The following is a 26,757-nucleotide window of genomic DNA, read 5'->3' as shown; positions in this document are numbered from 1 at the left end:
CAATAATAATGATGGCATTTATTAATCAATCAATCAATCGTATTTATTGAGCGCTTATTGTGTGCAGAGCACTGTACTAAGCGCTTGGGAAGTACAAGTTGGCAACAAATAGAGGCAGTCCCTACCCAACAGTGCGCTCACAGTCTAAAATGGGGAGACAGAGAACAAAACCAAACATACTAACAAAATAAAATAAATAAATAGAAGTAAAATAAATAGAGTAATAAATATGTACAAACATACATACAGGTGCTGTGCTTATTGAGCGCTTACTATGTGCAAAGCACTGTTCTAAGCGCTGGGGAGGTTACAAGGTGAACAGGTTGTCCCACGGGGGGCTCACAGTCTTCATCCCCATTTTACAGATGAGGGAACTGAGGCCCAGAGAAGTGAAATCATCATCATCAATCGTATCTATTGAGCGCTTACTGTGTGCAGAGCACTGTACTAAGCGCTTGGGAAGTACAAGTTGGTAACATATAGAGACAGTCCCTACCCAGCAGTGGGCTCACAGTCTAGAAGGGGGAGACAGAGAACAAAACCAAACATACTAACAAAATAAAATAAATAGAATAGATATGTACAAGTAAAACAAGTAGAGTAATAAATATGTACAAACATATGTACATATATACAGGTGCTGTGCTTATTAAGCGCTTACTACGTGCAAAGCACTGTTCTAAGCGCTGGGGAGGTTACAAGGAGAACAGGTTGTCCCACGGGGGGCTCACAGTCTTCATCCCCATTTCACAGATGAGGTAACTGAGGCCCAGAGAAGTGAAATGACCTGCCCAAAGTCACACAGCTGGCAGTTGGCGGAGCTGGGGTTTGAACTCATGACCTCTGACTCCAAAGCCCGGAGTTGTTATTATTATTATTATTATTCGAAGCCCCCATTATTATTATTATTATTATTATTATTATTTTTCGAAGGCCCCTTCCCGCGCCCGAGCGTCTCCTCACCCCGCGCGAACTACATTTCCCGAAGGCCCCTTCGCGCGCCCGAGCGTCTCCTCATCCCGGCGAACTACACTTCCCGGCGGGCTGTGCGGGCCGCGCCTGCGCGACGGGGCCGCCCGGCGCTCGCCGGAAGATGGCGGCGGGCCTGAGGGGCGCCTGAGGGGAGGGGGAGTTCGCGGGGCTGCTCGGGTGGGTGGGGGAGCGGCCCAGCCTCGGTTCCGCTCCCGGAGGGGCGACTGAGTCCGGGGGGGGAAAGGCGGGGGGGTCCCCCGGGGGACGGGAGGGGATGGGGTGGGGTGAGGGGGGAACATCCGGGTCCTCAGCGCCGTCGAGGGGCGGGCCGTTGCCGTGGTGACCGGCCGTCGAGGGGCCAGGCTGAGGCCGCGGTTGTCCCTCAGGGCGGAGAGGCCGCCATGGCGAGCGGGAGCGGCGCCACGCGCATGAGTGTGGCCTCGCAGTTCTTCACTCAGGACGACGGCGGGGGCGTCGACGGCATGAGCACCTCGGAGCGGGTGAGACGCCCCTTCATGACGACGACGACGACGACAATAAAAATCACACTGGGGGGGGGGGGCCCTCATGACGACGACGACGACGACGACGACAATAAAAATCACACTCGGGGGTGGGGGGGCGGTTGGTAAGCGCTCACCCCGTGCCAAGCACTACGCCACTGACAGTCAATCAATCAATCAATCAATCGTATTTATTGAGCGCTTACTGTGGGCAGAGCACTAGGCGCTTGGGAAGTACAAGTTGGCAACATAGAGAGACTGAGCCCCTTCCTCTCCCGCTCGTCCCCCTCTCCACCCCCCCATCTTACCTCCTTCCCTTCCCCACAGCACCTGTATATATGTTTGTACATATTTATTACTCTATTTTATTTGTACATATCTATTCTATATATTTTATTTTGTTAGTATGTTTGGTTTTGTTCTCTGTCTCCCCCTTTTAGACTGTGAGCCCACTGTTGGGTAGGGACTGTCTCCATATGTTGCCAATTTGGACTTCCCAAGCGCTTAGTACAGTGCCCTGCACATAGTAAGCGCTCAATAAATACGATTGATGACGATGATGATAGAGACAGGCAATCAATCGTATTTACTGAGCGCTTACTGTGTGCCGAGCACAGTACTAAGCGCTTGGGAAGTACAAGTCGGCAACATATAGAGACAGTCCTTACCCAGCAACGGGCTCGCAGTCTAGAAGGGGGAGATAGAAGCACTTACTACGTGCTAGGCACCGTACTGAGCACTGAGGTGGACCCAAGTAAATTGGTCTGGTTGCGGTCCCTGTCCCATGTGGGGCCACAGTCTCAATCCCCATTTTACAGAGGAGGGAACTGAGGCCCAGAGAAGAGAAGCGACTCGGCCAAGATCACACAGCAGACAAGTGGCAGAGCCGGGATTAGAACCCATGACCTTGACACCCAGGCCCCTGCTCTATCAACTATGCCCTGCTGCTCCTCTGTCATTATGTATCAGGGGGTCTGGGTTCTAATTCTGGCTCTGCCACTTCTCTGCTGAGTGACAGTGGGCAAGGCACTTCACTTCTCTGGGCTTCAGTTCCTTCATCTGTAAAATGGGGATTAAGACTGTGAGCCCTGTGTGGGATAGGGGCCATGTCCAACGCGATTATCCCGAATCTACCCCTAATCTGGGCCCACATGGGGCTCAGAGCCAAAGTAGGAGGGGAAAGGGATTCTGAATCCCCATTTGGAAAGGTGAGGGAAACTTAGGCACAGAAAAGTTAAATGATTTGCTCAAGTTCACATAGGAGGTCTGTGGCGGAGCGGGGATTAGAGCCCTTTGCTCCTGTGCCCCCTCCATGGCAGATGGGCTGGGGACGGAAGGGTCCCGGGAGACACTCTCAAAGGCCTGTCGGTCAATCAGTCGTATTTACTGAGCTCTTATTATGTGCAGAGCACAGCGCTGTGCACCTGGGAGAGTACAGCGTGATCAGTAGACATGTTTCCTCCTCACAGTCTCAACGGGAGACAGATATTTAAATTTTGAGTGTGTAGGGAAATGCTCTGGGGTTGAGGATAATGTGACCATCGAGTATTTGAAGGGTGCAGATCCAAGTGCGTAGGAAATAAGAGCTTAGGCCGGGAAAGGTCTCCCGGAGGAGGTATGATTAATGAGGCTTTGAAGGTGGGGAGAATATTGGTGGTTGGATACAGAGGGGCAGTTTTAGGCCAGAAGTTGAATGTGATCAAGGGGTCGACAGTGAGATAGAAAAGCAGCATGGCCTGGTGGATAGAGCACGGGCCCGGAAACCAGACGACCTGGGTTCTAATCCCGGCTCCACCCCTTGTCTGCTGAGTGACTCTGGGCAAGTCACTTAACTTGCCTCAGTTACCTCATCTGTCAAAAGGGGATTAAGACTGGGCCCCATGTGGGATATGAACTGTGTCCAACCTGATTAATTTGCATCTACCCCAGTGCTTAGTCCAGTACCTGGGCAAGTCACTTCACTTCTCTGGGCCTCAATTCCCTCATCTGTAAAAGTAGGACAAGCACTTAACAAATGACATTTGAACAGAAAAAGATGAGATCGCGGCGCAGTGAGTAGGTCGGCATTAGAGGAGTAGAGTGTGCAGGCTGGGGGTTAGTAGGAAATGAACGAGGTAAGGTAGGAAGGGGAGAGCTGATTGCTTTAAAGCTATTGGTAAGGAGTTTCTGTTTTGTGGGGAGACGTGGACTGAACTTTAGAAAAATGATTTAGGCGCAGCAGAGTGAAGTGGAGACAGGAGGCAGGGAGGTCAGCAAGGAAGCTGATGCAGTAGTCAAGTCGGGATAGGATAAGTGCTTTCTAGACTGTGAGCCCGTTGTTGGGTAGGTATGTTGCCAACTTGTACTTCCCAATCGCTTAATACAGTGCTCTGCACACAGTAAGCACTCAGTAAATACGACTGAGTGAATGAATCAGTGTGGGAGCAGTTTTGGATGAAGAGAAAAGGGCAGATTCCAGCGATGTTGTGGAGGTTGAACCGACAGGATTTGGAGCCCGATTGAATGTGCTGGTTGATTGAGAGAGAGGAGTCCAGACCGTTGGGGAACTCAAGGGCTCCCATGTCCTTCCCGCCCTGCCTCAGGTGGTGGACTTGCTGAACCAGGCGGCCCTGATCTCCAGTGATTCAAAAATCACCATGCTCAAGCAGGTAGGTGTCAGGCGGGGCTGGGGCCTGGGGGCGGGAGGTGGGCAACACATGATCCCCTCCGGCCTCCCCCTCCCCGGCAGGTCCAGGAGCTGATCATCAACAAGGACCCAACGCTACTGGACAATTTCCTAGATGTGAGTGAGACCAGAGTTGGTGTGGGTGGGGTGTGCTCCTCCCTTCCCCCGACCACATCTCGAGCCTCATCACCCCCTCCCTCTCCAGGAGATCATCGCCTTCCAGGCAGACAAATCGGTTGAGGTGCGCAAATTTGTCATCGGCTTCATCGAGGAAGCTTGGTATGCAGCCCTGCCGGGGCACTGGGGGGGCTGGGATGGAGCAGCTCCCTACCACCCCCACCCCACCCCCATGTTGGACCTACCTGTCCTCCACCCACCCTCCCCTCTCCCCTTCCTCCTCCCCAACACCCCTCCTGCTCTTGTCCACCCCGGCAGCAAGAGGGACATCGAGTTGCTGCTGAAACTGATTGCCAACTTGAACATGCTGCTCAAGGATGAGAATGTGAATGTGGTGAAGAAGGCCATCCTTACCATGACCCAGCTTTACAAGGTGGCCCTGCAGGTGAGTCCCCACGGGCTCCCAGTCCACCCCTGCCGGCCTGGAGTGAGCTCCAGTCTGCTCATCCCCACGACCAAGGGACCGCCCCAGGGTGGGAGGAGGCCCTTTGGCTGTGGAGACGGCCAGGGTGGAGTGGGGGCCTCTGGGGTCGCTGCTGGAGCGGGGCCGGGCACGGGCGGCTGCTGACACCAGGCATGTCTGGGCGGGGCCGCGGGGGCAGTGGATGGTGAAGTCCAAGGCGGTCAGCGAGATGCAGGAGGCCTGCTGGGAGATGGTTTCGGCCATGGCCGCAGACATCATCCTGCTGCTGGACTCGGACAATGACGGCATCCGCACCCACGCCATCAAGTTCGTGGAGGGTCTCGTCGTCACCTTGTCCCCCCGCGGGGCTGACTCGGACGTGCCCCGGCGCCACGAGCGCGACGTCAGCCTCGACCGCGTGCCCAAGGACCACCCCTACATCAAACACCGTGAGCCACCCTCTGACCCCTAGTGACCCCCCCCAAGCCCTTCCCCTCATCAAACTCCGTGAGCTGACCTTCCCCCCCTCCCGACCCTGGCCCCCACCACCCCGCAAACCCCAGTTCAGCACCAAGAGCCACCCTGAGTCCCTGTCCTGTCCAACCCCTGGAAGGAGCCCTGACCTCTGGGCGGGCGCTGGAGTGACCCCGCTTACTCCCTGGCCCCAGACGTGCTGTGGGACGAGGGCCGGAACGCGCTGGAACAGCTGTTGAAGTTCATGGTGCACCCGGCCATCTCATCCATCAACCTGACCACGGCCCTGGGAGCCCTCGCCAACATCGCCCGCCAGCGCCCCATGTTCATGGCCGAGGTCATCCAGGCCTACGAGACCCTCCACGGTGAGCCCTGGTCCCCACGCGCCCCCCTCCCCGTCACAGTGCCGGGGCTCCTCCCCTCCCCCGGCCCCCGGGGGGTTCCCCCACCTCTCATCACCTGTCACCTTCCGCCCCTGGTAGCCAACCTGCCCCCCACACTGGCCAAGTCGCAGGTCAGCAGCGTGCGCAAGAACCTGAAGCTGCACCTGCTGAGTGTCCTGAAGCACCCGTCGTCCTGCGACTTCCAGCCTCAGATCACCACGCTGCTCGTGGACCTGGGCACCCCCCAGGCCGAGATCGCCCGCAACACACCCAGCCTCAGGGAGCCGCGGAAGCGCCCACGCGAGGATGGAGACCCGGTCCTGAAGAAGATGAAGATCGGTGAGGGGCGGGTGGGGGGCCCAGGAGAGGAGACGATGGGCGCAGACCACAATGTCCTGCAGCATAGTGGCTGGGGACTAGGTGGTGGGGGGGATCCTGGAGAGGGGATGGGACTGACTAGGGGGGTGGCTGAGGATGCGGGGTTCCCGAGGGAGGGGATGGGAATGACTGGGGCCTCGGGGCCGAGGCGTGGCGGCTAAGGATAGGAGCTCCAGAGGAGGGGACGAAAACGCTTCTGACGGGATGGCTGAAATTAGGGTTTCATTCATTCATTCAGTCGTATTTATTGAGCGCTTACTGTCTATCGAGCGCTTACTGTGTGCAGATGGCCCTGGGACTGGGGCCATCTGCAGGGCCCCACAGAGCCTAACGTAAAGTGGCTGGCTGGAGCGGGGATAGGGCTGACTGTGGGAGGTGACCAGGGGCAGAGTGGAGAAGAGGGGGAGGGCGGGGGCCGGGGGAGGGGCCCGGCCTGATCAAAGGGCCCCACAGAGCCCGGTCTGGCCGAGGACGACGAGGACAAGGACCTGGAGCCGAGCAACCCTTCGACCGCCAAGCCGTCGGCCCAGAGCGCGGCCCAGTCAGACACGGACATCACGGCTGAGTTCCTGCAACCACTGCTCACACCGGACAACGTGGCCAACCTGGTGGGGCCCACGGGGTTCCCAGATTGACCTGGGCTGGGCCTGGGCCTCCCCAGGACTGGGGTGTTGGGGGAGGCTTCGCCCTAGGGGCCCGGAACCCGGAGGCTGTGGGGAGGGGCCGGCGGCCGCCCGGCCCATATAGGGCTCTAGAAGAGACAGGATCGGCCCCTCCCTCGCCCCAGAATGGCAGCCTCAGACATCCCCCCAACACCCAACCTCCTTACCCTGCCCCATCCGTATCCACCCCAGGTGCTGATCAGCATGGTGTACTTGCCCGAGGCCATGCCCGCCTCCTTCCAGGCTACCTACACGCCAGTGGAGTCAGCGGGCACCGATGCCCAGATCAAGCACCTGGCCCGCCTCATGGCCACGCAGATGACTGCCGCAGGACTTGGCCCAGGTGGGCTGGGGCGGTAGGCCCCAAGGGGCACCCAGCTGGGGCTTGGCTGGGCTGGGCCCTGGTGCGGGAGGGTGAGGTGGCCTGGATCTGGGAGAGGCATGGGTGGGGCTAGGGGGTGGGGGGAGTTGGACCCCACATGCCCCCCTTGTGTGCGGCCCCGTCCCTCAGGTGTGGAGCACCCCAAGCTCCCCAAGACGGAGCCCAAGGAGGAGAAGCTGGTCAAGCCGGAGAACGTGCTGATCAAGCGGCGGCTGTCAGCCCTGGGCCAGGGCCAGGCCATCTCTGTGCTCGGCTCCCAGACAGCTTCCGCTGCCCCCCTGCCCGATGACGTGCCGCAGGTCAAGAGGCGGCCCGAGCCCATCATCCCGGCCACCCAGCCCCGGTCAGCCCACATCCCCAGATCGCCCCTGACCGTCATCCCAGTTACCCAGCCCAGTCATCCCACGGCCCCAACCAGTCCCTGCCCATCATCCCAGCCAGCCCTTGTCCATCCATCGTGCCCACCCTGCCCTGGGCAGCCCACATCCCCAACTGGTCCTTATCCTCGCATCCAGAGGCCCCCTCTCAAGCCGTCCTCCAGTCCCTTGCCCCATCATCCCGGCCACCCAACCCCTGTCAAGGCCTCTGCCCACCCATATCCCTGATGCACACTCTGCCTGTCCACCTGGCCTCCGCCCATCCATGTCCTTCACCCGCCCCTGCCCATTATCCCAGCCATCCAGCCCTGGGAGGCGTGTGGAGTCGGGAAGGGTACGGTCCCCAGGTCTCCCAGCCTGTCCCTGATCCCGGCCCCTTACCATCCCCCCACCCAGGCTGGCTGGCGTGGGAGGCCGCAAGAAGGTTTTTCGCCTGAGCGATGTGCTGAAGCCACTGACGGACAGCCAGATCGAGGCCATGAAGCTGGGGGCCGTGACCCGCATCCTGCGCGCCGAGAAGGCCGTGGCCTGCAGCGGGGCCGCCCAGGTGAGGCCGCCCGTCCTGCCCCTGCCTTCCTCTGGGGCCTTTGCTTCCCTTCTCCTTCCCTTCTCCCTTTCCGTTGCCCCCGCAGGGCTGGGTCGGGGGAGGTGATCGGGCAGTACTCCCGGATCACCCCGGTCCGCTCCGGCCCTGCAGGTGCGTGTGAAGATCCTGGCCAGCCTGGTACCACAGCTGGCGGTGGGGCTGAAGGAGCAGGTCCTGGCCTTCATCCTGGAGGACGTCCGCTCCCGCCTCGACCTGGCCTTCGCCTGGCTCTACCAGGAGTACAACGCCTACCTGGCCGCCGGGCCAGCCGGCTCGCTGGACAAGTACGACGCCTGCCTCATCGGCCTGCTGTCTGGCCTGCAGGAGAAGCCCGACCAGAAGGACGGGTGAGGGGTGTGGGGGATGGAGGGATTCTCCTGGAGGCACCCTCACGCCCCAACCCCGTAATCCCATTCCTTTGGCCTGAAACCTTCGGGGCCAACTAGGCCTAATTTCGGTCCCCTGAACGCACTCCTCCTCGCCAGGGTCTTCACCAAGGTGGTACTGGAGGCGCCGCTCATCACAGAGAGCGCCCTGGAAGTGGTCCGCAAGTACTGTGAGGACGAGGTGAGCCTGGTACCCCCCAGGTCCCAAGCTGGCTTGGAGCGGGGAGCCGAGCGATGGGAGGGAGGAAGAGAATCTGTTGCATCTCTCGGTGTCCAGCGGTGCCAGGGTTTCTGGACCTGAGTACCTCTGAGTGGGTCCCAGAATTCCCAGTGTTTCCAGCGCATCCCAGTGGGCCCCAGTATCCTCAGTGCATCCCAGCGTTCCCAGTGGGAACCAGTGGGTCCCAGCATCCCCAGTGCATCTGAGCGTGTCCCAGTGCACCTCTCTGTTCCGGCAGAGCCGGGCCTACCTTGGGATGGCGACCCTCCGGGACCTGATCTTCAAGCGCCCATCGCGCCAGTTCCAGTTCCTGCATGCGCTTCTGGACCTCAGCTCCCACGACAAGGACAAGGTGAGCTGGCTCTGTCCCCCCACCCCCCACCCCAGAACCACCAGCCTCACCTCCGGGCATCCCCGGCCCCACCGGGCTCCTGCCGCCCCCGCCGTGGGAAGCTCCCGTCCTCACAGAGCGGGCCGGGGTCTCCGCTTTCCATCTTCCGCACCCCTCCCAGTCTGTCATCTGCACAGTTGCCCCCGCGACGGCTCTCGGGAACCCGCACCCCGCGACTCCTCCCTCCTTCCCCTCCCAGGTCCGCTCTCAGGCCCTCCTGTTCATCAAGCGCATGTACGAGAAGGAGCAGCTGCGGGAGTACGTGGAGAAGTTTGCCCTCAACTACCTGCAGCTGCTGGTGCACCCCAACCCACCCTCCGTGCTGTTTGGGGCCGACAAGGACACGGGTAGGGGGGAGAACGGGTCCTGACCGGAACTCGGTCCCCTTCCTACCTCACCTCGCTACTCCCCTACTACAACCCACCTGCACACTGCGCTCCTCTAATGCCAACCTTCTCACTGTACCTCAATCTCATCTATCTCACCCCCGACCTCTCGCCCCAATCCTGCCTCTGGCCTGGAACGCCCTCCCTCCTCATATCTGATAATGACTCTCCCTCCGCTCCTCCTTCAAAGCATTATCGAAGGCACATCATCTCCACGAGGCCTTCCCTTGACTAAGCCCTCAGTTCCTCTCTGCTCACTTCAACATTGCCCTGACTTGCTCCCTTTGTTCACCACCATCGCCTCAGCCTCACAGCGCTTATGCCATTGTCCATAATAACTTTATTTGCATTAACGTCTGTCTCCCTCATTTAGACCATAAATTTGACGTGGACAGGGAACGTGTCCGTTTTGTTATTCTGTCCTTTCCCAAGTGCTTAGTGCAGCGCTCTGCACACGGTAAGCACTCAGTAAATGCAATTGACTGACTGACTGACTGGCTGCCGGCAGAGGTGGCGGCTCCCTGGACGGAAGAGACGGTGAAGCAGTGCCTCTACCTCTACCTGGCACTGCTGCCCCAAAACCACAAGCTGATCCACGAGCTGGCGGCCGTCTACACCGAGGCCATCGCCGACATCAAGCGCACCGTCCTCAGGGTCGTCGAGCAGCCGGTGAGTGGCCACCCCCCCTGCCCCCGGGGATTCTCATCCCCTCCCCAGCCCACCCAAGGCCCCACCTTGACCCCACCTTGACTCCACCTGTGTGCGCAGATCCGGGGTATGGGCATGAACTCCCCCGAGCTGCTCCTGTTGGTGGAGAACTGCCCCAAGGGAGCGGAGACCCTGGTGACCCGCTGCCTGCACAGCCTCACGGACAAAGGTATCCCACGGGGCCCACCCCTACTTCTGCTGGGGTGCCCTCCCTCCTCCCCCTCTGTCTGAGCCTGGGCCTAGCCCCCGCACCCCGGATTACCCTCCCCGCCCCCCCTTCTCTTTTCCCCTCTCTCCCCAACCCCGGCTGAGCGGAGGCCTCAACCCCTCCCCTCCCGCGGCAGTGCCTCCGTCCCCGGAGCTGGTGAAGCGTGTGCGGGACCTGTACCACAAGCGTCTGCCTGACGTCCGCTTCCTCATCCCCGTGCTCAACGGGCTGGAGAAGGTGCGGGGTCTCTGGCGGGCGGGGGTCGGGGGGTGGCGGCCGGGACGGGGGCATAGCCCAGGTCGGGAGGGAACTCATTGCGGGGTGGGTGGCTGGGCCGGGCCAGGGGCAGCTCCCAGCCGGGGGTGGAAAGCACATCGGGCCGACCCCGTTCTCTTTCCCACTCCTCACCTGCAGAAGGAGGTCATCCAGGCGCTGCCGAAACTCATCAAACTGAACCCCATCGTGGTCAAGGAGGTGTTCAACCGGCTGCTCGGCACCCAGCACGGTGAGTCCCCTGTCCTCTCTCCGTCCCCTCAGCGGGCACCCAGCACAGTGAGTCCCCAGTCTTGTCCGTACCCCGGCCCGTCTGCCGGCACCCAGCCCCCACCCTCCCCCACCCTACTGGTGCTACCCCGGACCTCTAATCGCGCTCTGCCCCAGAGCAGCCGGCCGCCCTCCTTTCTCCCAGGTGACGGGGGCTCCGCCGTGTCCCCGCTGACCCCCGGCGAGCTGCTCGTCGCCCTGCACAACGTCGACTCGGTCAAGTGCGACATGAAGTCCATCATCAAAGGTGCGGGGCCCGGCCCACTCTTCCATCCTGCCGACCGGCCCCGCTCGCCAGTCCGGTCCATCCGGAGTGGGGCTCCGCGGTTTGGACCCGGCCCACCGGGGGTCCCGATGTGGGAGGGGCAGCAGGGGGGTGTGGGATGCCCGGGGCTGGGGTCCCCCGCTGTTGGGATGGGGCAGGGAGAGGGACCGAGGCCCCGGGACTCCGCGGTCAGCGAGTCGACCGGCCTCCTGCCCCCCATCCTCCCCGCCATCCTCCCCACGCAGCCACCAACCTGTGCTTTGCGGAGCGCAACGTGTACACGTCGGAAGTGCTGGCCGTGGTCATGCAGCAGCTGATGGAGCAGAGCCCCCTCCCCATGCTGCTCATGCGCACGGTCATCCAGGGCCTCACCATGTACCCGCGCCTTGGCGGCTTCGTCATGAACATCCTCTCCCGCCTCATCATGAAGCAGGTGCCTCCGGGCCGGGGAGGGCCCGGGTGCTCAGGGGATGAGGCTGGGCCGAGACCGGACGTCGGGGCAGGAGGACGGGGTTGGGCCCGGGGTGGGGGGCTGGGGGTATGGCCAGGGCCTGGGGGTGAGGCTGGGGAGCCAGAGGGGCCCGACCCAGGGCACGTGCTCGAGATCCTGGGAGGAGCAGACCAGTGCCCTGCCCGGGGAGGGGAGGTCATGGCAGGGGATGGGTAGCGGACACACCCAGCTCCCCATGCACCTCCTTCCCTCTCTCCTCCTCTCGACCAGTCAGTCAGTGGTATTTATTGGGCGCCTACTGTGCGCAGAGCCCCTGAGCATCGGGGAGAATACGGTACGGTAGACAGGGTGGATGGGGTTCTTGGCCGCTCGCCCGGCCGGCGGCTCACGGTTCTCCTTGCCCGCTCGCCCGGCCCCAGGTGTGGAAGTTCCCCAAGGTGTGGGAGGGTTTCATCAAGTGCTGCCAGCGCACCAAGCCCCAGAGCTTCCAGGTCATCCTGCAGCTGCCCCCTCAGCAGCTCAGCGCCGTGTTCGACAAGTGTCCCGAGCTGCGGGAGCCCCTCCTGGCCCACGTCCGCTCCTTCACCCCCCACCAGGTACCCGCTGGGGCCCACGGGCCCGCTGGCGGGCGGGCGAGGGCTCAGGGTGGCACGCCCAGACCTGGGTGGGGGGGTCGTGCCGGAAGCTTCCTGGACAGGGTGGGCTGGGTTTCCAGCTGGGGCCACAGAAGTTGGGAGGGTGGGGTTGGGATGGGGTGGGGGGGCATCTTCCTGGAGGAGGGGTGGGCCCGATTCTGGGCTAGGACGGGGCCGTGGGGACCCTCCAGCCCTCAGCCCCACTCCTCCCTTGGCCTCCAGCAAGCCCACATCCCCCACTCCATCATGGCCATCCTGGAGGCCAGCAGCAAGCAGGACCCCGAGGCCAAGGAGCCGCCCTCCCCGGCCCTGGACGAGGTGAAGGAGCCAGCCTCCGGGCCCCGGCGCCGAACCCCCCTGCTGCCCCCGGAGCCGCGCCCGTCGCCCCCGGCTCCGTCTGCTGCCGCCCACCCAGCCCAGAGTCCCGCCTCTCCCCCCCCCGAGCGGGGAGGGGCCGGCCAGCCCGCCGCGGGTTGGGGGGCCAGGGCCGAGGGGAGCTGAGGGACTGAACGGGACCGGCCCTGCTGGGGCGCTGGGGGGGGGCAGGGGAAGGGCAGGACACTGGGGCCCCCAGCTCCTGGAGTTGCCGATAATGGGAGGAGCGGCTTCCGTGCCTCCTATGCCGTCGCACCCCCACCTCGACCCCTCCCCGACTGGGGTCGGGCCGGGACCCCCTCCCCGGCCGTCACCGGCCCACTGTCGGCCCGCCGACGCTGCCCCTCCCCTCGCCCCCGCTCCCTTCCTCCCTCCCCTGCTGCCCCCGCCCCTGACCCCGGCCCTGCCCTGCCGTCCCAGGAGGAGCTGGAGCCCCTGGCGCTGGCGCCGCGGCCGGGCCAGGACCTGATCGCGCTGCGCCTGGCCCAGGAGAAAGCGCTCAAGCGGCAGCTGGAGGAGGAGCAGAAGCTCAAGCTGCCGGCGGCTGCCCGGCCCGGCCTCCCGCTCTCCGAAGAGGCGACGGACTTCCACGACGAAGGGCTGGAGGGCGACATGTCCAGCATCTTCATCAGCGTCGAGGACGGCGGCAGCCTGGCCGAGGGCACCATCCTGGACTCCAGCCTGGAGGGGCTGCTGGGCCAGGTGGGGCGGGGGGCGATGGTGGGAGCGGGGGAGGAGCCCCCCGCCCCCCCCCCGGTCCAGTAAGCTCACCTGCGGGACCTCCCGAACTTCGGTCCTCACCGCCTCTTCTCCCCCCAGGAGTTGGATCCCAAGGAGGAGGGGGCCAGCCCGAACCCGGCCCTCGACGACACCCTGGTAGCCTGCAGCCCGGAGCCCAGGGTTCCCAGCCCGGAGGCCAAGGCCAAGAGCGGCGGCGGCAGCGGCGGGAACGGGGGCGGCAGCTGACAGTCCCGCGGGGCGGAAGGCCGGGCTGGGGGCAGGCTCACTTTCCAATAAACGCAGTTTGGGATGGGGACTCGTTTCTGTCGGCTGTCCTCTGGCCTTAGAGCGGCGCGAGGCCCACAGTAAGTGCTTAACGGATATAATTAGTATTATCCCTCCACCTGTGGCCCCCTTGCCAGTCTCCAGAGTGGACCGGCCGCCCTCCACCTCCCCCAGGTCAAGGAGCCCCGGCCCCCTTTAGAGCTGCTCCGCCCCGCCCCGCTCCGAACGGTAGGGGGCGCTGCCCCGCCCCGCCCCTCTCTGATCGGCAGGGGGCGCTGTTCCGCCCCGCCCCCCTCTGATCGGCAGGGGGCTCCTCTCTTAACAGCAGGGGGCGCCCGCGTGGCGGCTCCCCACGCGGAGGACCGTTAACCCCTGAACAGCCGCCCCGAGCCCAGGCTCTATTGCTCGGCCTCTTGAGCTCCCGCTCCCTTTGCCCCGGGGGGCTCCGATGGCCGACCCCGACCCCTCCTCCGCGCGGTCCCACAGAGGCAGCCAAGGCTCCTCCGGCAGCATCTCCGACTCTGGTGGCAGCTCCCAAGACCCCCGGCCCAGCATCCTCGGGGATCCCCGGGCCAGCATCCTCGGGGACCCCCGGCCCAGCATCTTCGGGGACCCCCGGTCCAGCATCCTCGGGGACCCCCGGTCCAGCATCTTCGGGGACCCCCGGCCCAGCATCCTCGGGGACCCCAGGCCCAGCCTGCCTAACGGCCCGGGCAGGGCCTCTCAGCAGGAGGACTCCAGGGGCAGCCTGGGCCCCGGCCCCGAAGGCAGCCACGGGCCCTACCTGCCAAACGACCCGAGGCTGAGCCGCAGGGACTCCCGGCCCGGGGCCACGCCCGGCTTCCAGGCCTTTGGCCCGGAGCTGCCCGAGCCCCAGCCCAGGGAACTGGCGGTGCAGAACGCCAAGGCCTACCTGCTCCAAACCGACGGCCAGTCGGACCTCAGCCTGTGAGTCGGAGGGTTGGACCGCCGGGGGGGGGGGAGGGGGGGCAGGCCTACGAGGGCCCTGCCCGTCGATCCGGGGGTAAACTGAGGCGGGGCACGGGGAGAGGCAGAGTGCGGCCGGAGCGTGCGGGGCTCTCGTCCCTGTGCCCCAGCTGGGGGCAGGCGGGTCATCATCATCACCATCATCATCAATCGTATTTATTGAGCGCTTACTATGTGCAGAGCACTGGACTAAGCGCTTGGGAAATCCAAATTGGCAACATCTAGAGACAGTCCCTACCCAACAGTGGGCTCACAGTCTGAAAGGGGGAGACGGAGAACAAAACCAAACATACTAACAAAATAAAATGAATAGAATAGATAGGTACAAATAAAATAAATAAGTAGAGTAATAAATATGTACAGACATATATACATATATCCAGGTGCTGTGGGGAAGGGAAGGAGGTAAGAAAGGGGGGATGGAGAGGGGGGCGAGGGGGAGAGGAAGGAAGGGGATCAGTCAGGGAAGGCCTCCTGGAGGAGGTGAGCTCTCAGCAGGGCCTTGAAGGGAGGAAGAGAGCTCCGGGGGGAGCAGGGTGGGGGCAACGGGAGCCGGAAAGCAGGGCCAGGACGCGGGCTCCGGGGAAGCCGGGCTTTGCCGCCTGGGGAGGGGAGGGGAGGGGAGGGGAGGGCGGCCCGGGGCGAGGGCTCCGCTCCGCCGGGGAGGCCGGAAGGTGGAGGGTCCCCGGCTTTCGGGCCCCGGCCCCCAGCCTCCCGGCCGCTGTCCGCCCCGCGCGCCGGCCGGCAGGTACGAGCACCTGGTGAACCTGCTGAACAAGCTGCTGACGGAGCGGCCGGCGGCCCCGCTGGCCAGCCTGGAGGCGGTGCACCGCGCCGTGCAGAAGGAGCGCTGCCAGCGCCCGCCGGACCCGCTGCGCGACCAGCCCGAGCGGCTGCCCGCCTACCAGACGGCCGCGCGGCAGCGGGCGCTCTTCGTCCGCGACACCCCCGACGGAGACCAGGAGCCGGAGGAGGAGCCGGTCAGACCGGGGCTCCGGGCCGCGGAGGGAGGGAGGGAGGAAGGACCCGGCTGGTCCCGGAGGGACCCGGCTGGTCCCGAGGGCCCCGGGGCTCCGGACCGGGAGGGAGGGACCCGGCTGGTCCCGGGCCTCCTGAGAGGGGAGGGACCCGAGTGGTCCCGGGATTCCCGACCGGGAAGGGACCCGGCTGGTCCCGGGGCTCCGGACCGGGGACGGACCCGAGAGGTCCAAGTTGTTCCTGAGCGGGAAGGGGCCTGGGTTGTCCCGGAGGGCCCCGGGGCACCGGACCGGGGAGGGACCCGAGAGGTCCAGGGGGTCCTGAGAGGGGAGGGACCCGGGTGGACCCGGAGGGCCCCGGGGCACCGGACCGGGGAGGGACCCGAGAGGTCCAGGGGGTCCTGAGCGGGGAGGGACCCCGGAGGGCCCCGGGGCACCGGACCGGGGAGGGACCCGGCTGGTCCCGGCTGGTCCCGGCTGGTCCCGGGACTCCTGACCGGGGAGGGACCCGGCTGGTCCCGGGGCTCCGGACCGGGAGGGACCCGGCTGGTCCCGGGATTCCGGACCGGGGAGGGACCCGGCTGGTCCCGGGGCTCCGGACCGGGGACGGACCCGAGAGGTCCCAGTTGTTCCTGAGCGGGGAGGGACCCGGGTGGTCCCGGAGGGCCCCGGGGCACCGGGCCGGGGAGGGACCCGACAGGTCCAGGGGGTCCTGAGCGGGGAGGGACCCCGGAGGGCCCCGGGGCACCGGACCGGGGAGGGACCCGGCTGGTCCCGGCTGGTCCCGGCTGGTCCCGGCTGGTCCCGGGACTCCTGACCGCGGAGGGACCCAGGGGTCCCGGGGCTCCGGAGCGGGGAGGGCCTGAGCCGCCCCTGATGCCACCCAGGGCGGCCCGCGGGCCGGGTGGGTGGTCGGGGGGCGAGGCGGTTGCTGGGCTCCGCCCGCCCGGGGGCCGGGGCGACGGGGCTCGGCCGGCGGCGGGAAGGTGGACGCCCCGCTGACCCGCCCCCGCCCCCGCCAGGGGGACACGCCGGTGCCCAACGTGCAGGAGACGGCCTTCTTCTTCGGGCAGGCCGGCGTGGGGCTGGGCTCGGACGAGACGCTGCGGATAGGCCTCGCCCTGAAGCAGCTGACGGAGCAGCAGCCCGTGCAGACCTGCCGCTTCTGGGGCAAGGTCCTGGGCCTGCAGGGCTACTACCTGGTGGCCGAGGTGGAGCTGCGCGACGGCGAGGAGGAGGAGGGGGACGCGGAGGAGGAGGAAGAGGAGCCGGCCCTGGGCCTGGGGCCCGAGGAGCGCGAGGAGGCCGAGGGCACCGCGGCGGCGGCGGAGGAGGAGGCCGCCGAGGCGGACGAGCCCCCCAAGCCCAGCTGGAGGCCGCCGCCCGCCGTGCCCCGGGAGGAGACCCGCACGGGCGCCAACAAGTTCCTCTACTTCGTCTGCACCGAGCCCGGCCGGCCCTGGACCCGCCTGCCGCCCGTCAGCCCCGCGCACATCGTCGTCGCCCGCAAGATCAAGAAGTTCCTCACCGGCCGGCTGGACGCGCCCGTGGTCAGCTACCCGCCCTTCCCGGGCAACGAGGCGCACTACCTGCGGGCCCAGATCGCCCGCATCTCGGCCGGCACCCACATCAGCCCCCTGGGCTTCTACCAGTTCGGCGAGGAGGAGGGCGACGACGAGGAGGAGGGCCTCGGCGGGCGGGACACCTTCGAGGAGAACCCGGACTTCGAGGGGCTCCCCGTGGTGGAACTCGTCGACTCGATCGCCAACTGGGTGCACCACGCGCAGCACATCTTGCCTCAGGTGATAATCATCATCGTAACAATAACGACGACGGCATTCGGTAGGCCCCGTTCCAAGCGCCGGGTAGGCCCGGCAGCCACTGGATTTAGCCGATCGTCTTTACTGAGCGCTCACCGTTCGCGGAGCCCTGGACTGAGCGCTTGGGAAAGTACAATACAGCAATAAAGAGAGACCGTCCCTGCCCACCACGCGTTCGCAGTCTAGTGGGCTGGAGACAGGTCGGAGGTCTCCTCCCGCCGACCTCCGACCCTCCCTCTGGTCTTCGATCGATCGACGGCGTTTAAGGAGCGCTTACAGTGCGCAGAGCGCAGGACGGTACACTAGAACAGAGTCGGTAGACAAGTTCTCTGCTCACATCGAGTCTAGAGCGGGAGGAAGGTATTAATAGAAAGAAAGAAATTCCGAACTTGCACGAAACCACTGCGAGGCTGAGGGAGGGCTGAAAAAAGGGAGCAATTCGGAGCGACACAGAAGGGAGTGGGAGAAAACGAAAGAGGGCTTAAGTCAGGGAAGGCCTCTTGGAGGAGATGGGCCTTCAATAAGGTTTTGAAGGAGGGGCGAGGCATTGTCTATCGGATTTGAGGAGGCAGGGCGTTCTAGGCCAGAGGCAGGACGTGGGCGAGATGGGAGAGATGGAGGCCCAGTGAGAAGGTTGGCATTAGAGAAGCGAAGTGTTCGGGCTGGGTTGGAGTAGGAGAGCAGCGAGGTGAGGTAGGAGGGGGCAAGGGGATTGACGATGGTGAACAGAGTTTCTGTTTGACGCGGAGTTTGGATGGGCAACCCATTGGAGGTTCTTGAGGAGCGGACAGGGAGCGTATCTACTAACTCTGGTGTACTTTGCTTTTCCAAGCGCTTAGTACAGTGCTCTGCACACAGTAAGCGTTCAGTAAATACCACTGATTGACGGATGGATTGACTGGGCTCCCGGCTGTCTGCTGTCTCCCCCCCAGGGCCGCTGTAACTGGATCAACCCCCAGCAGAAAGTAGAGGAGGAGGAGCTGGGAGAGGAGGAGGAGAAGGGGGACGAGCTCGAAGAGACCGAGCAGGAGGTGGGGCCCCCGCTGCTGACCCCGCTGTCCGAGGACGCAGGTACGGACCTCGCCCCGCTCCGCTCCGCTCCGGGGCGGCGGGGGCTGCGGGGGCGGCGGCGGGGTCTTGGGTCTCGGAGCTGTCCCGCCAGACCGGAGCCAGGGCTCGCGGCTCGCTCCGCTTCCAGCTCAGCTCTCTCTCGTCTCCCTCTCCCTCTTCTCTTCTCTCCTCCTCCTCCCCTCTCCTCTCCTCTCCTCCTCCTCCTCCTCCTTCTCTCCTCTCCTTTTCTTTTCTCTCCTCTTCTCTCCTCTCCTCTCGTCTCTCCTCTTCTCTCCTCTTCTTTCCTCTCGTCTCCTCTCCTCTCCTCTCCTCTCCTCTCCTCTCCTCTCCTCTCCTCTCCTCTCCTCTCCTCTCCTCTCCCTCTCCCCTCCCTCTCCCTCTCCCTCCCCCTGTCCCTCTCCTTCTCCTTCTCCTCTTCTTTCCTCCTCCTCCCCTCTCCTCTCTCCTCCTCCTTCTCTCCTCTCCTTTTCTCTTCTCTCTCCTCTTCTCTCCTCTCTCCTTCTCCTCTCCTTTCTCCTTCTCCTTCTCCTCTCTCCTTCTCTCCTTTCTCCTTCTCCTCTCCTCTCCTCTCCTCTCCTCTCCTCTCCTCTCCTCTTCCACTCTTCTCCTCTTTCCATTCTCTCTCTCCTTCTCCTCTCTCCTTCTCCTTTCTCCTTCTCCTCTCCTCTCCTCTCCTCTCCTCTCCTCTCCTCTCCTCTCCTCTTCCACTCTTCTCTTTCCATTCTCTCCCTCCTTCTCCTCTCCCCGTTCTGCCCTGCCCGGCTCGCAGAGATCATGCACATGAGCCCCTGGACAGCCCGGCTGTCCAGCCAGCTCCTGCCCCGGTACGCGGTGGCCGTGATGCGCTCCAATCTGTGGCCCGGAGCCTACGCTTACGCCAGCGGCAAGTATGTGGCCCCAGTATGTGACTGGGAAGCAGCTGGGGGCCGGGGGGAGGGGGTTGGGGCCAAGGGGAGACGCACATTGGAAGGAGCCCCCCAGGCTGGGCTCGCAGGGACTGGAGCCTCTCAGTTTGCGGGACTGTTTGGGAGGGGGGCGAAGAATGGGGTTGGGGGTGACTCGGAATGAAAGGATTGGGGTGGAGTGGGATGGAGGGGATCATGGAGCCTGGGACAGACCGAACTGTTTGTCTTCCCTCTCCTCCCCCTCATTCCTTTTTTTAAAAATGGTATTTAAGTGCTTACTATGGATCAAACACTGTTCTAAGCGCCGGGGTAGATCTAATAACAATAAGCATGGTATCATCATGGTATAATCATGGTATTTGCTAAGCGCTTACTATGTGCCGAGCACTGTTCTAAGTACTGGGCTAGATACGAGGTAATCAGGTTGGACACAGTCCCTGTCCCACATGGGACGCACAGTCTTAATCCCCATTTTACAGAGGAGGGAACTGAGGCCCAGAAAAGTGAAGTGACTTGCCCAAGGTCACACAGCAGACATGTGGTGGAGCCGGGGTTAGAACCCATGACCTTCCGACTCCCAGGCCCGGGCTCTATTACTACTACTACTACTAATGATGATGATGATCATCATCATCAATCATATTTATTGAGCGCTTACTATGTGCAGAGCACTGTACTAAGCGCTTGGGAAGTACAAATTGGAAACATATAGAGACAGCCCCTACCCAACAGTGGGCTCACAGTCTAAAAGGGGGAGACAGAGAACAAACCAAACATACTAACAAAATAAAATAGATGGCATTTGTTAAGTGCTTACTATGTGCCAAGCACTGTTCTAAGCGCTGGGGGGGATACAAGATAATCAGGTTGTCCCTCATGGGGCTCACAGTCTTAACCCCCATTTTACAGATGAGGGAACTGCGAAGTGAAGTGACTTGCCCAACGTCACCCAAGCTGACAAGTGGTGGAGCCGGGATTAGAACCCATGACCTTTTAGACTGTGAGCCCACTGTTGGGTAGGGGCTGTCTCTATGTGTTGCCAATTTGTATTTCCCAAGCGCTTAGTCCAGTGCTCTGCACATAGTAAGCGCTCAATAAATACGATTGATGATGATGATGATGACCTCTGACTCCTTCCACTGGCTCTTTCCACTGACCCACCCTGCCTCTAGCCCGAGCGTCCCCCTCTGGCTCGAACCCTCCCCGCTTCCCCAGAGCCAAGTTGTGGGGAGAGCCTAGAGTCCTGCTCTGGGCGCTCAGCACATAGTCAGCTCAGTAAATAACGATTGAACGAACCCGATGCGCCTCTCGTCCCCCACCCCGTGCAGGAAGTTCGAGAACATCTACATCGGCTGGGGCCACAAATACAGCCCGGGAAACTTCTGCCCCGCGCTGCCGCCCGCCCCGCAGGTGGAGTACCCCAGCGGCCCCGAGATCACCGAGGCCAGCGACCCCACCGTGGAGGATGAGCTGGCCCTCAAGGCCGCCCAAGAGCAAGCCCTGGCCGCGGCCGAGGAGGAGGAGGAGGAGGGCGAGGAGGAGGATGAGGAGGAAGAGATGGATGACTGAGGGAGGGGGAGAAGGTGGAGGTCAGAGGGGAACGGGGGAGGCGACAGCCAGACCCCCTCTCCCCCGGCCCCACCTGTTGTTTCGGGGTTTGCTTCTGAATATTAATCTTTCTTTTGGGGGAGGAGGGGAGGGGAGAGGGGCTAGCCGTGTTTCCCAATAAACCTTTCGTTTGTTCCACTCCGCGCGTCTCAATCGATCAATCAATCAATCATCAATCGTATTTATTGAGCGCTTACTGTGTGCAGAGCTTACTGTACTCGACCCACGCCAGAGGGGAGAACGGCCAGAGGGAAGAAGGAGCGCAGGCCCGCCAGCAGGCCGGAAACGGGAGTTCCGCCCCCATCAATCAATCAATCAATCGTATTTATTGAGCGCTTACTGGGTGCAGAGCACTGGACTCGATCCACGCCAGAGGGGAGAATGGCCAGAGGGAGGAGGGAGCGCAGGCCCGCCAGCAGGCCGGAAACGGGAGTTCCGCCCCCATCAATTAATCAATCAATCAATCAATCGTATTTATTGAGCGCTTACTGGGTGCAGAGCACTGGACTCGACCCACGCCAGAGGGGAGAACGGCCAGGGGGAAGAGGGAGCGCAGGCCCGCCAGCAGGCTGGAAACGGGAGTTCCACCCCCATCAATCAATCAATCAATCAATCGTATTTACCGAGCGCTTACTGTGTGCAGAGCACTGTACTAAGCGCTTCGGAGAGTGATATAGCAATAAAACAGACACATTTCCTGCCCCACCCGGGGAAAGGGCTTGTATACCCCGACGCCTGAGCAATCAATCAATCGTATTTATTGAGCATTTACCGTGTGCAGAGCACTGTACTGAGCGCTTGGGAGAGTACAATGTTTATTCTATTATTCTATTTCTATTAATGTCTGTTTTCTTGCTTTGATATGTATATATAGCTATAATTCTATTTATTTATATTGATGCTATTGATGCCTGTTTGGTTGTTTTGATGTCTGTCTCCCCCCTTCTGGACTGTGAGGCCGTTGTGGGCAGGGATTGTCTCTGTTGCTGAATTGTACTTTCCAAGCGCTTAGTGATGATGATGATGACATTTATTAAGCGCTTACTATGTGCAAAGCACTGTTCTAAGTGCTGGGGAGGTTACAAGGTGATCAGGTTGTCCCACGTGGGGCTCACAGTCTTAATCCCCACATATTGCAATAAGCGCCCAGTAAATATGATTGAATGAAGGAATACAATGAAGCAACAAAACAGACACTTTTCCTGTCCCGTGCGGGAAAGGGCTTATGCCCCGACATCAGAGCAATCTACCAATCAATCCTATTTATTGAGCTCTTAGCGTGTGTGGAGCACCGTACTGAGCGCTTGAGAGAGGACACTGTAATGATAATGATGGCACTGATTAAGCGCTTACTATGTGCAAAGCACTATTCTAAGCGCTGGGGAGGTTACAAGGTGATCAGGTTGTCCCACGGGAGGCTCACAAGTCTTCATCCCCATTTTACAGATGAGGTAACTGCGGCACAGAGAAGTTAAGTGACTTGCCCAAAGTCACCCAGCTGACAAGTGGCGGAGCCGGGATTTGAACCCATGCCCTCTGACTCCAAAGCCCGGGCTCTTTCCACTGAGCCTCGCACCGTAACAGTATGTCAAGAGTTGGTAGTAGAACCACCACGAGAAGCAGCGTGGCTCAGTGGAAAGAGCCCGGGTTTTGGAGTCAGAGGTCATGGGTTCAAATCCCGGCTCCGCCAATTGTCAGCTGGGTGACTTTGGGCAAGTCACTTCACTTCTCTGGGCTGTAGTTATCTCATCTGGAAAATGGAGATTAAGGCTGTGAGCCCCACGTGGGGCGACCCGATCACCTTGTAACCTTCCCAGCGCTTAGAACAGTGCTTTGCACATAGTAAGCGCTTAATAAATGCCATCATTAGTAGTAGTAGTGGTAGTAGTAGACACGTTCCCTGCCCAAAACGAGCTTTCCAGTCTACAGCAGCAGCCCCCGAGGGGAAGGGTTGGATCGGGCCGATCTGGACAGAACGGGCGGCGGGGGGATCGCGGGGGGGGGAACCCGAAAAATCAAGGATGCGAAGGTGGGGCGCGGGAGGACCGCGAGGAACGGTCAATCAGGCCTTCCCAGACTGAGCCCCTTCCTTCCTCTCCCCCTCGCCCCCCTCTCCATCCCCCCCACCTCCTTCCCTTCCCCACAGCACCTGTATATATGTATATATGTTTGTACATATTTATTACTCTATTTATTTAACCTGTACATATCTATTCTATTTATTTTATTTTGTTAGTATGTTTGGTTTTGTTCTCCGTCTCCCCCTTTCAGACTGTGAGCCCACTGTTGGGTAGGGACTGTCTCTATATGTTGCCAACTTGGACTTCCCAAGCGCTTAGTCCAGTGCTCTGCACATAGTAAGCGCTCAATAAACACGATCGATGATGATGATGCTGATGATCAGGGGGCCGCGCCGCCGTTGCTAAGGAACAGGCCTCCGTGCGCGGTTGCTAGGGAAACGTCATCCTCGCGTCGTCGCTAGGAGCCGCCCCCATCCCGGCGCCGCGCTGGCCGGGCCCTTCCGGGGCGGGGCGGGGCGCGCCGCTTCCGGCCGGAGGGGCGCGGGAGCGGGGCCGGGGCAGGGGGGGGCGCCGGGACCGGCCGGCCGGAGGGAGAGACCGGGCGGCGGCGGCGGGCGCGGAGATGGCTGCGGGCGCGGAGGGCGGCGCGGGCCCCGGGGCGGCCCTGGGGGACTGCCCCGAGATCAAGTCCCAGTTCCGCACCCGCGAGGGCTTCTACAAGCTGCTGCCCGGGGAGGGCGGCCGCCGGTCCGCCCCGGCCCCCGCCCCCGCCCCCGGGCCCGCCCCCGGCTCCGCCCCGACCCCCGGTCCCCCCCCGGCCGCCACCAGTGCCGCCGCCTCCTCCTCCACCTCCTGCAACTCGGCCACCCCTCCCGCCGGCCCCGGCCCCGCCCTGCCCGCCGTCCGCCTGTCCCTCGTGCGGCTGGGCGAGCCCGACCCCGCGCCCCCCGGGGAACAGCCCCCGCAGGCCGCCGAGCACGGCGACCGCGTCTGCTTCAACCTGGGCCGCGAGCTCTACTTCTACCCGGGCTGCTGCCGCCGCGGCGGGCAGAAGGTACGGGCGCGGGGGGCGGGCCAAGGGGGCGAGGGAGAGCCTGCAGCCTGTGGCCCCCCACAATCCTCCCCCCCCTCTCCCTCCCCCCCAGCCCATCGACCTCAACAAGCCCATCGACAAGCGCATCTACAAGGGGACGCAGCCCACCTGTCATGACTTCAACCAGTTCACCGCCGCCACCGAGACCATCTCCCTGCTGGTCGGCTTCTCTGCCGGCCAGGTGCAGTACCTGGACCTCATCAAGAAGGAGACCAGCAAGCTGTTCAACGAGGAGGTGAGTCCTGGCCTCCCCCAGCATCCAGTTCTGGACCAGGGCTCACTTGAATCCTCGGTCCTCGAGAGCTGGGGGACCCCCGCTTTTGGGAGAAGATGTGTAAAACGGGCAAGAGGAGCCTCAACAGCCCATAGCTTAATTCTTGCCATCGTCTGAGGCGGGGAGAGCGAGAGCGGAGTGAGGCCCCCCGCACGGTGCCCTGGCGTGGTCCAGTCCCCTTTCCCCAGGGTGCTTCCCCATTCCCGTCCCACGATGATTTCAAGATCCCCTATCCCCCGCCGTGAGGCCTTGTGGCGGTGCCAAGCCCCCCCATCAGTCAGTCCACGTCCAGCCCAGCCCCCCATTCATTCATTCATATTTATTGAGCGCTTACTGTGTGCGGAGCACTGTACTAAGCACTTGGGAGAGTACACTATAACGGTAAACACAAACATTCCTTACCCACAAGGAGGTTGCAGTCTAGAGGCGGAGAGAGACGTTCATGTAAAGACATCAGTTACGGATACGGACATGAGTGTTGTGGGGCCGGGAACGGGGGGGATGAATAAAGAAAGGGAGCAAGTCAGGGCAACGCAGAAGGGAGTGGGAGAAGAGGAAGGGAGGGCTGACTTAGGGAAGGCCTCTGGGAGGAGATGTGCCTGCAGTGAGGCTTTGAGAGAGCCCGACGCCGGTCCGTCCCTCTCCCTCGGCAGCGGCTGATCGACAAGACCAAGGTGACGTACCTCAAGTGGCTACCGGCGCAGGAGAGCCTCTTCCTGGCCTCGCACGCCAGCGGCCACCTGTACCTGTACGACGTCGGCCGGGCCTGCGGCCCCTCCCCGCCCCAGTACAGCCTCCTGAAGCAGGGCGAGGGCTTCGCCGTCTACACGGCCAAGGGCAAGGGCCCGCGGAACCCGCTGGTCAAGTGGGCGGTGGGCGAGGGCCCCCTCAACGAGTTTGCCTTCTCGCCGGACGGGGGCCACCTGGCCTGCGTCAGCCAGGACGGCTGCCTGCGCGTCTTCCACTTCGACTCCATGCTGCTGCAGGGCCTGATGAAGAGCTACTTCGGGGGGCTGCTGTGCGTGTGCTGGAGCCCCGACGGGCGCTACGTGGTGACGGGCGGCGAGGACGACCTGGTCACCGTCTGGTCCTTCGCCGAGGGCCGGGTGGTGGCCCGTGGCCACGGCCACAAGTCGTGGGTCAGCGCCGTGGCCTTCGACCCCTACACCTCGCGGGGCGAGGGGGCGGCGGAGGAAGAGGAGGAGCGGGAGCACGAGGAAGAGGAAGACGAGGAGCGGGACGGCAGCGAGGACGAGCCGGGGGAGGACCGGGGCGCCTCGTCCCGCCCGCCCGAGCCCGGCGGCCGTCGCGGCCCCGCGGTCACCTACCGTTTCGGCTCGGCTGGCCAGGACACCCAGTTCTGCCTGTGGGACCTGACCGAGGACGTGCTGTTCCCTCACCCGCCGCTGGCCCGCCCCCGTGCCCTGACCGGGCCCCTGCCCCGGCCCCTGCCCCTGCCCCGCTCGCTGTCCCGCTCCAACAGCCTCCCGCACCCGGCCGCGGGTGGGGCCGGCAAGGGGCCGGGTGCCGAGGGCGGGGCGGGTTCGGCCGCGCTCAGCCTCGGCCGCTTCGCCACGCTGACCCTGCAGGAGCGCGGGGACAAGGGGGCGGGGGCCGCCGACCGGGAGCACAAGCGCTACCACAGCCTGGGCAACATCAGCCGCGGCGGCGGCGGCGCCGACAGGGCCAACGGCCCCGCCCCCCGCAGCCGGCTGGACCCCACCAAGGTGCTGGGCACCGCCCTGTGCCCCCGCATTCACGAGGTGCCCCTGCTGGAGCCCCTCGTCTGCAAGAAGATCGCCCAGGAGCGGCTGACCGTGCTGCTCTTCCTGGAGGACTGCATCATCACCGCCTGCCAGGGTGGCCTCATCTGCACCTGGGCGAGGCCCGGCAAGGCCGTGAGTCCGGGCCGGGGGGCCGTGGCGGTGGGAGGGAGGTGGCGGGGCTCGGTCCCCCCGCCGCGGCTCCAACCTCCGCCTCCCCCCACAGGGCCTCTCCTCGCAGCCGGCCGGTTCCCCCAGCGGCACGGTGGTGTGAAGCGGTGGCCGCCCCCGCCCCCCGACACGAACGACCCTGACCGACGGAGGAAGCTCGTCCCGGTCCGTACCGGCAGCCCCGGCCCCCCGCCGGCCCCCAACCTGTCCTCCCCCCCACGCGCTTGGTCCCCACCTCCGCCCCACTATTGTGTCCAGTTTCCGAAGCGTTAAATATGGAGCTGCCGTGAGTTCCCCTTATTTATACTAAAGTCCTGTTTTCACAACCTCCGCCTGCTGCCTGGCCTGCTCCATCGCCATCCCAGCAGGCCGCAGGAGTTGTGTGTGTGTGTTTGGTGGGCGGGAGGGGGTGGTTGTGTGTGTGTGTGGGGGTCCTGGTAACCTGTTTCTCTAGCAGAGGGCACCGTCAGCAACGGGGGCAGTAACTACAGCCCAGAATGGCCCCCTGGCCCAGTCCCGGACCCCTTCACCT

At 63.0% G+C, this 26,757-nt stretch overlaps 3 protein-coding genes across 3 annotated transcripts; all 3 read left to right on the top strand.

Annotated features, from left to right (window-relative positions):
• Nucleotides 1-1,136: 1,136 nt before the first annotated feature.
• SYMPK (symplekin) lies at nt 1,137-13,564 on the top strand. The gene is made up of 27 exons (XM_038767308.1): nt 1,137-1,149; nt 1,359-1,472; nt 4,058-4,123; nt 4,204-4,257; nt 4,346-4,419; nt 4,576-4,702; nt 4,920-5,169; nt 5,389-5,559; nt 5,677-5,916; nt 6,409-6,563; nt 6,810-6,960; nt 7,129-7,342; nt 7,773-7,923; nt 8,074-8,309; nt 8,448-8,529; nt 8,807-8,920; nt 9,159-9,306; nt 9,854-10,014; nt 10,114-10,222; nt 10,398-10,498; nt 10,676-10,766; nt 10,950-11,051; nt 11,315-11,502; nt 11,940-12,116; nt 12,378-12,473; nt 12,951-13,232; nt 13,350-13,564. The coding sequence occupies exons 2-27, from the start codon at nt 1,374-1,376 to the stop codon at nt 13,494-13,496; spliced, it is 3,786 nt and encodes a 1,261-aa protein (XP_038623236.1). The 5' UTR covers nt 1,137-1,149; nt 1,359-1,373; the 3' UTR covers nt 13,497-13,564.
• Nucleotides 13,565-13,903: 339 nt separating this feature from the next.
• Nucleotides 13,904-21,041, top strand: RSPH6A (radial spoke head 6 homolog A). Its single transcript, XM_038767358.1, has 6 exons — nt 13,904-14,483; nt 15,271-15,502; nt 16,522-17,301; nt 18,252-18,390; nt 19,160-19,277; nt 20,624-21,041. The coding sequence occupies exons 1-6, from the start codon at nt 13,984-13,986 to the stop codon at nt 20,862-20,864; spliced, it is 2,010 nt and encodes a 669-aa protein (XP_038623286.1). The 5' UTR covers nt 13,904-13,983; the 3' UTR covers nt 20,865-21,041.
• Nucleotides 21,042-23,522: 2,481 nt separating this feature from the next.
• DMWD (DM1 locus, WD repeat containing) lies at nt 23,523-26,555 on the top strand. The gene is made up of 4 exons (XM_038767575.1): nt 23,523-23,978; nt 24,070-24,252; nt 24,945-26,189; nt 26,281-26,555. The coding sequence occupies exons 1-4, from the start codon at nt 23,547-23,549 to the stop codon at nt 26,326-26,328; spliced, it is 1,908 nt and encodes a 635-aa protein (XP_038623503.1). The 5' UTR covers nt 23,523-23,546; the 3' UTR covers nt 26,329-26,555.
• The last annotated feature ends 202 nt before the right edge of the window (nt 26,556-26,757 follow it).

The sequence above is a fragment of the Tachyglossus aculeatus genome, chromosome 26, assembly GCF_015852505.1.
Source record: "Tachyglossus aculeatus isolate mTacAcu1 chromosome 26, mTacAcu1.pri, whole genome shotgun sequence".
NCBI classification, from domain to species: Eukaryota; Metazoa; Chordata; class Mammalia; order Monotremata; family Tachyglossidae; genus Tachyglossus; species Tachyglossus aculeatus.
Note: the sequence above shows the minus strand (reverse complement) of the source record. Positions and strands in the feature narration are given on the sequence as shown.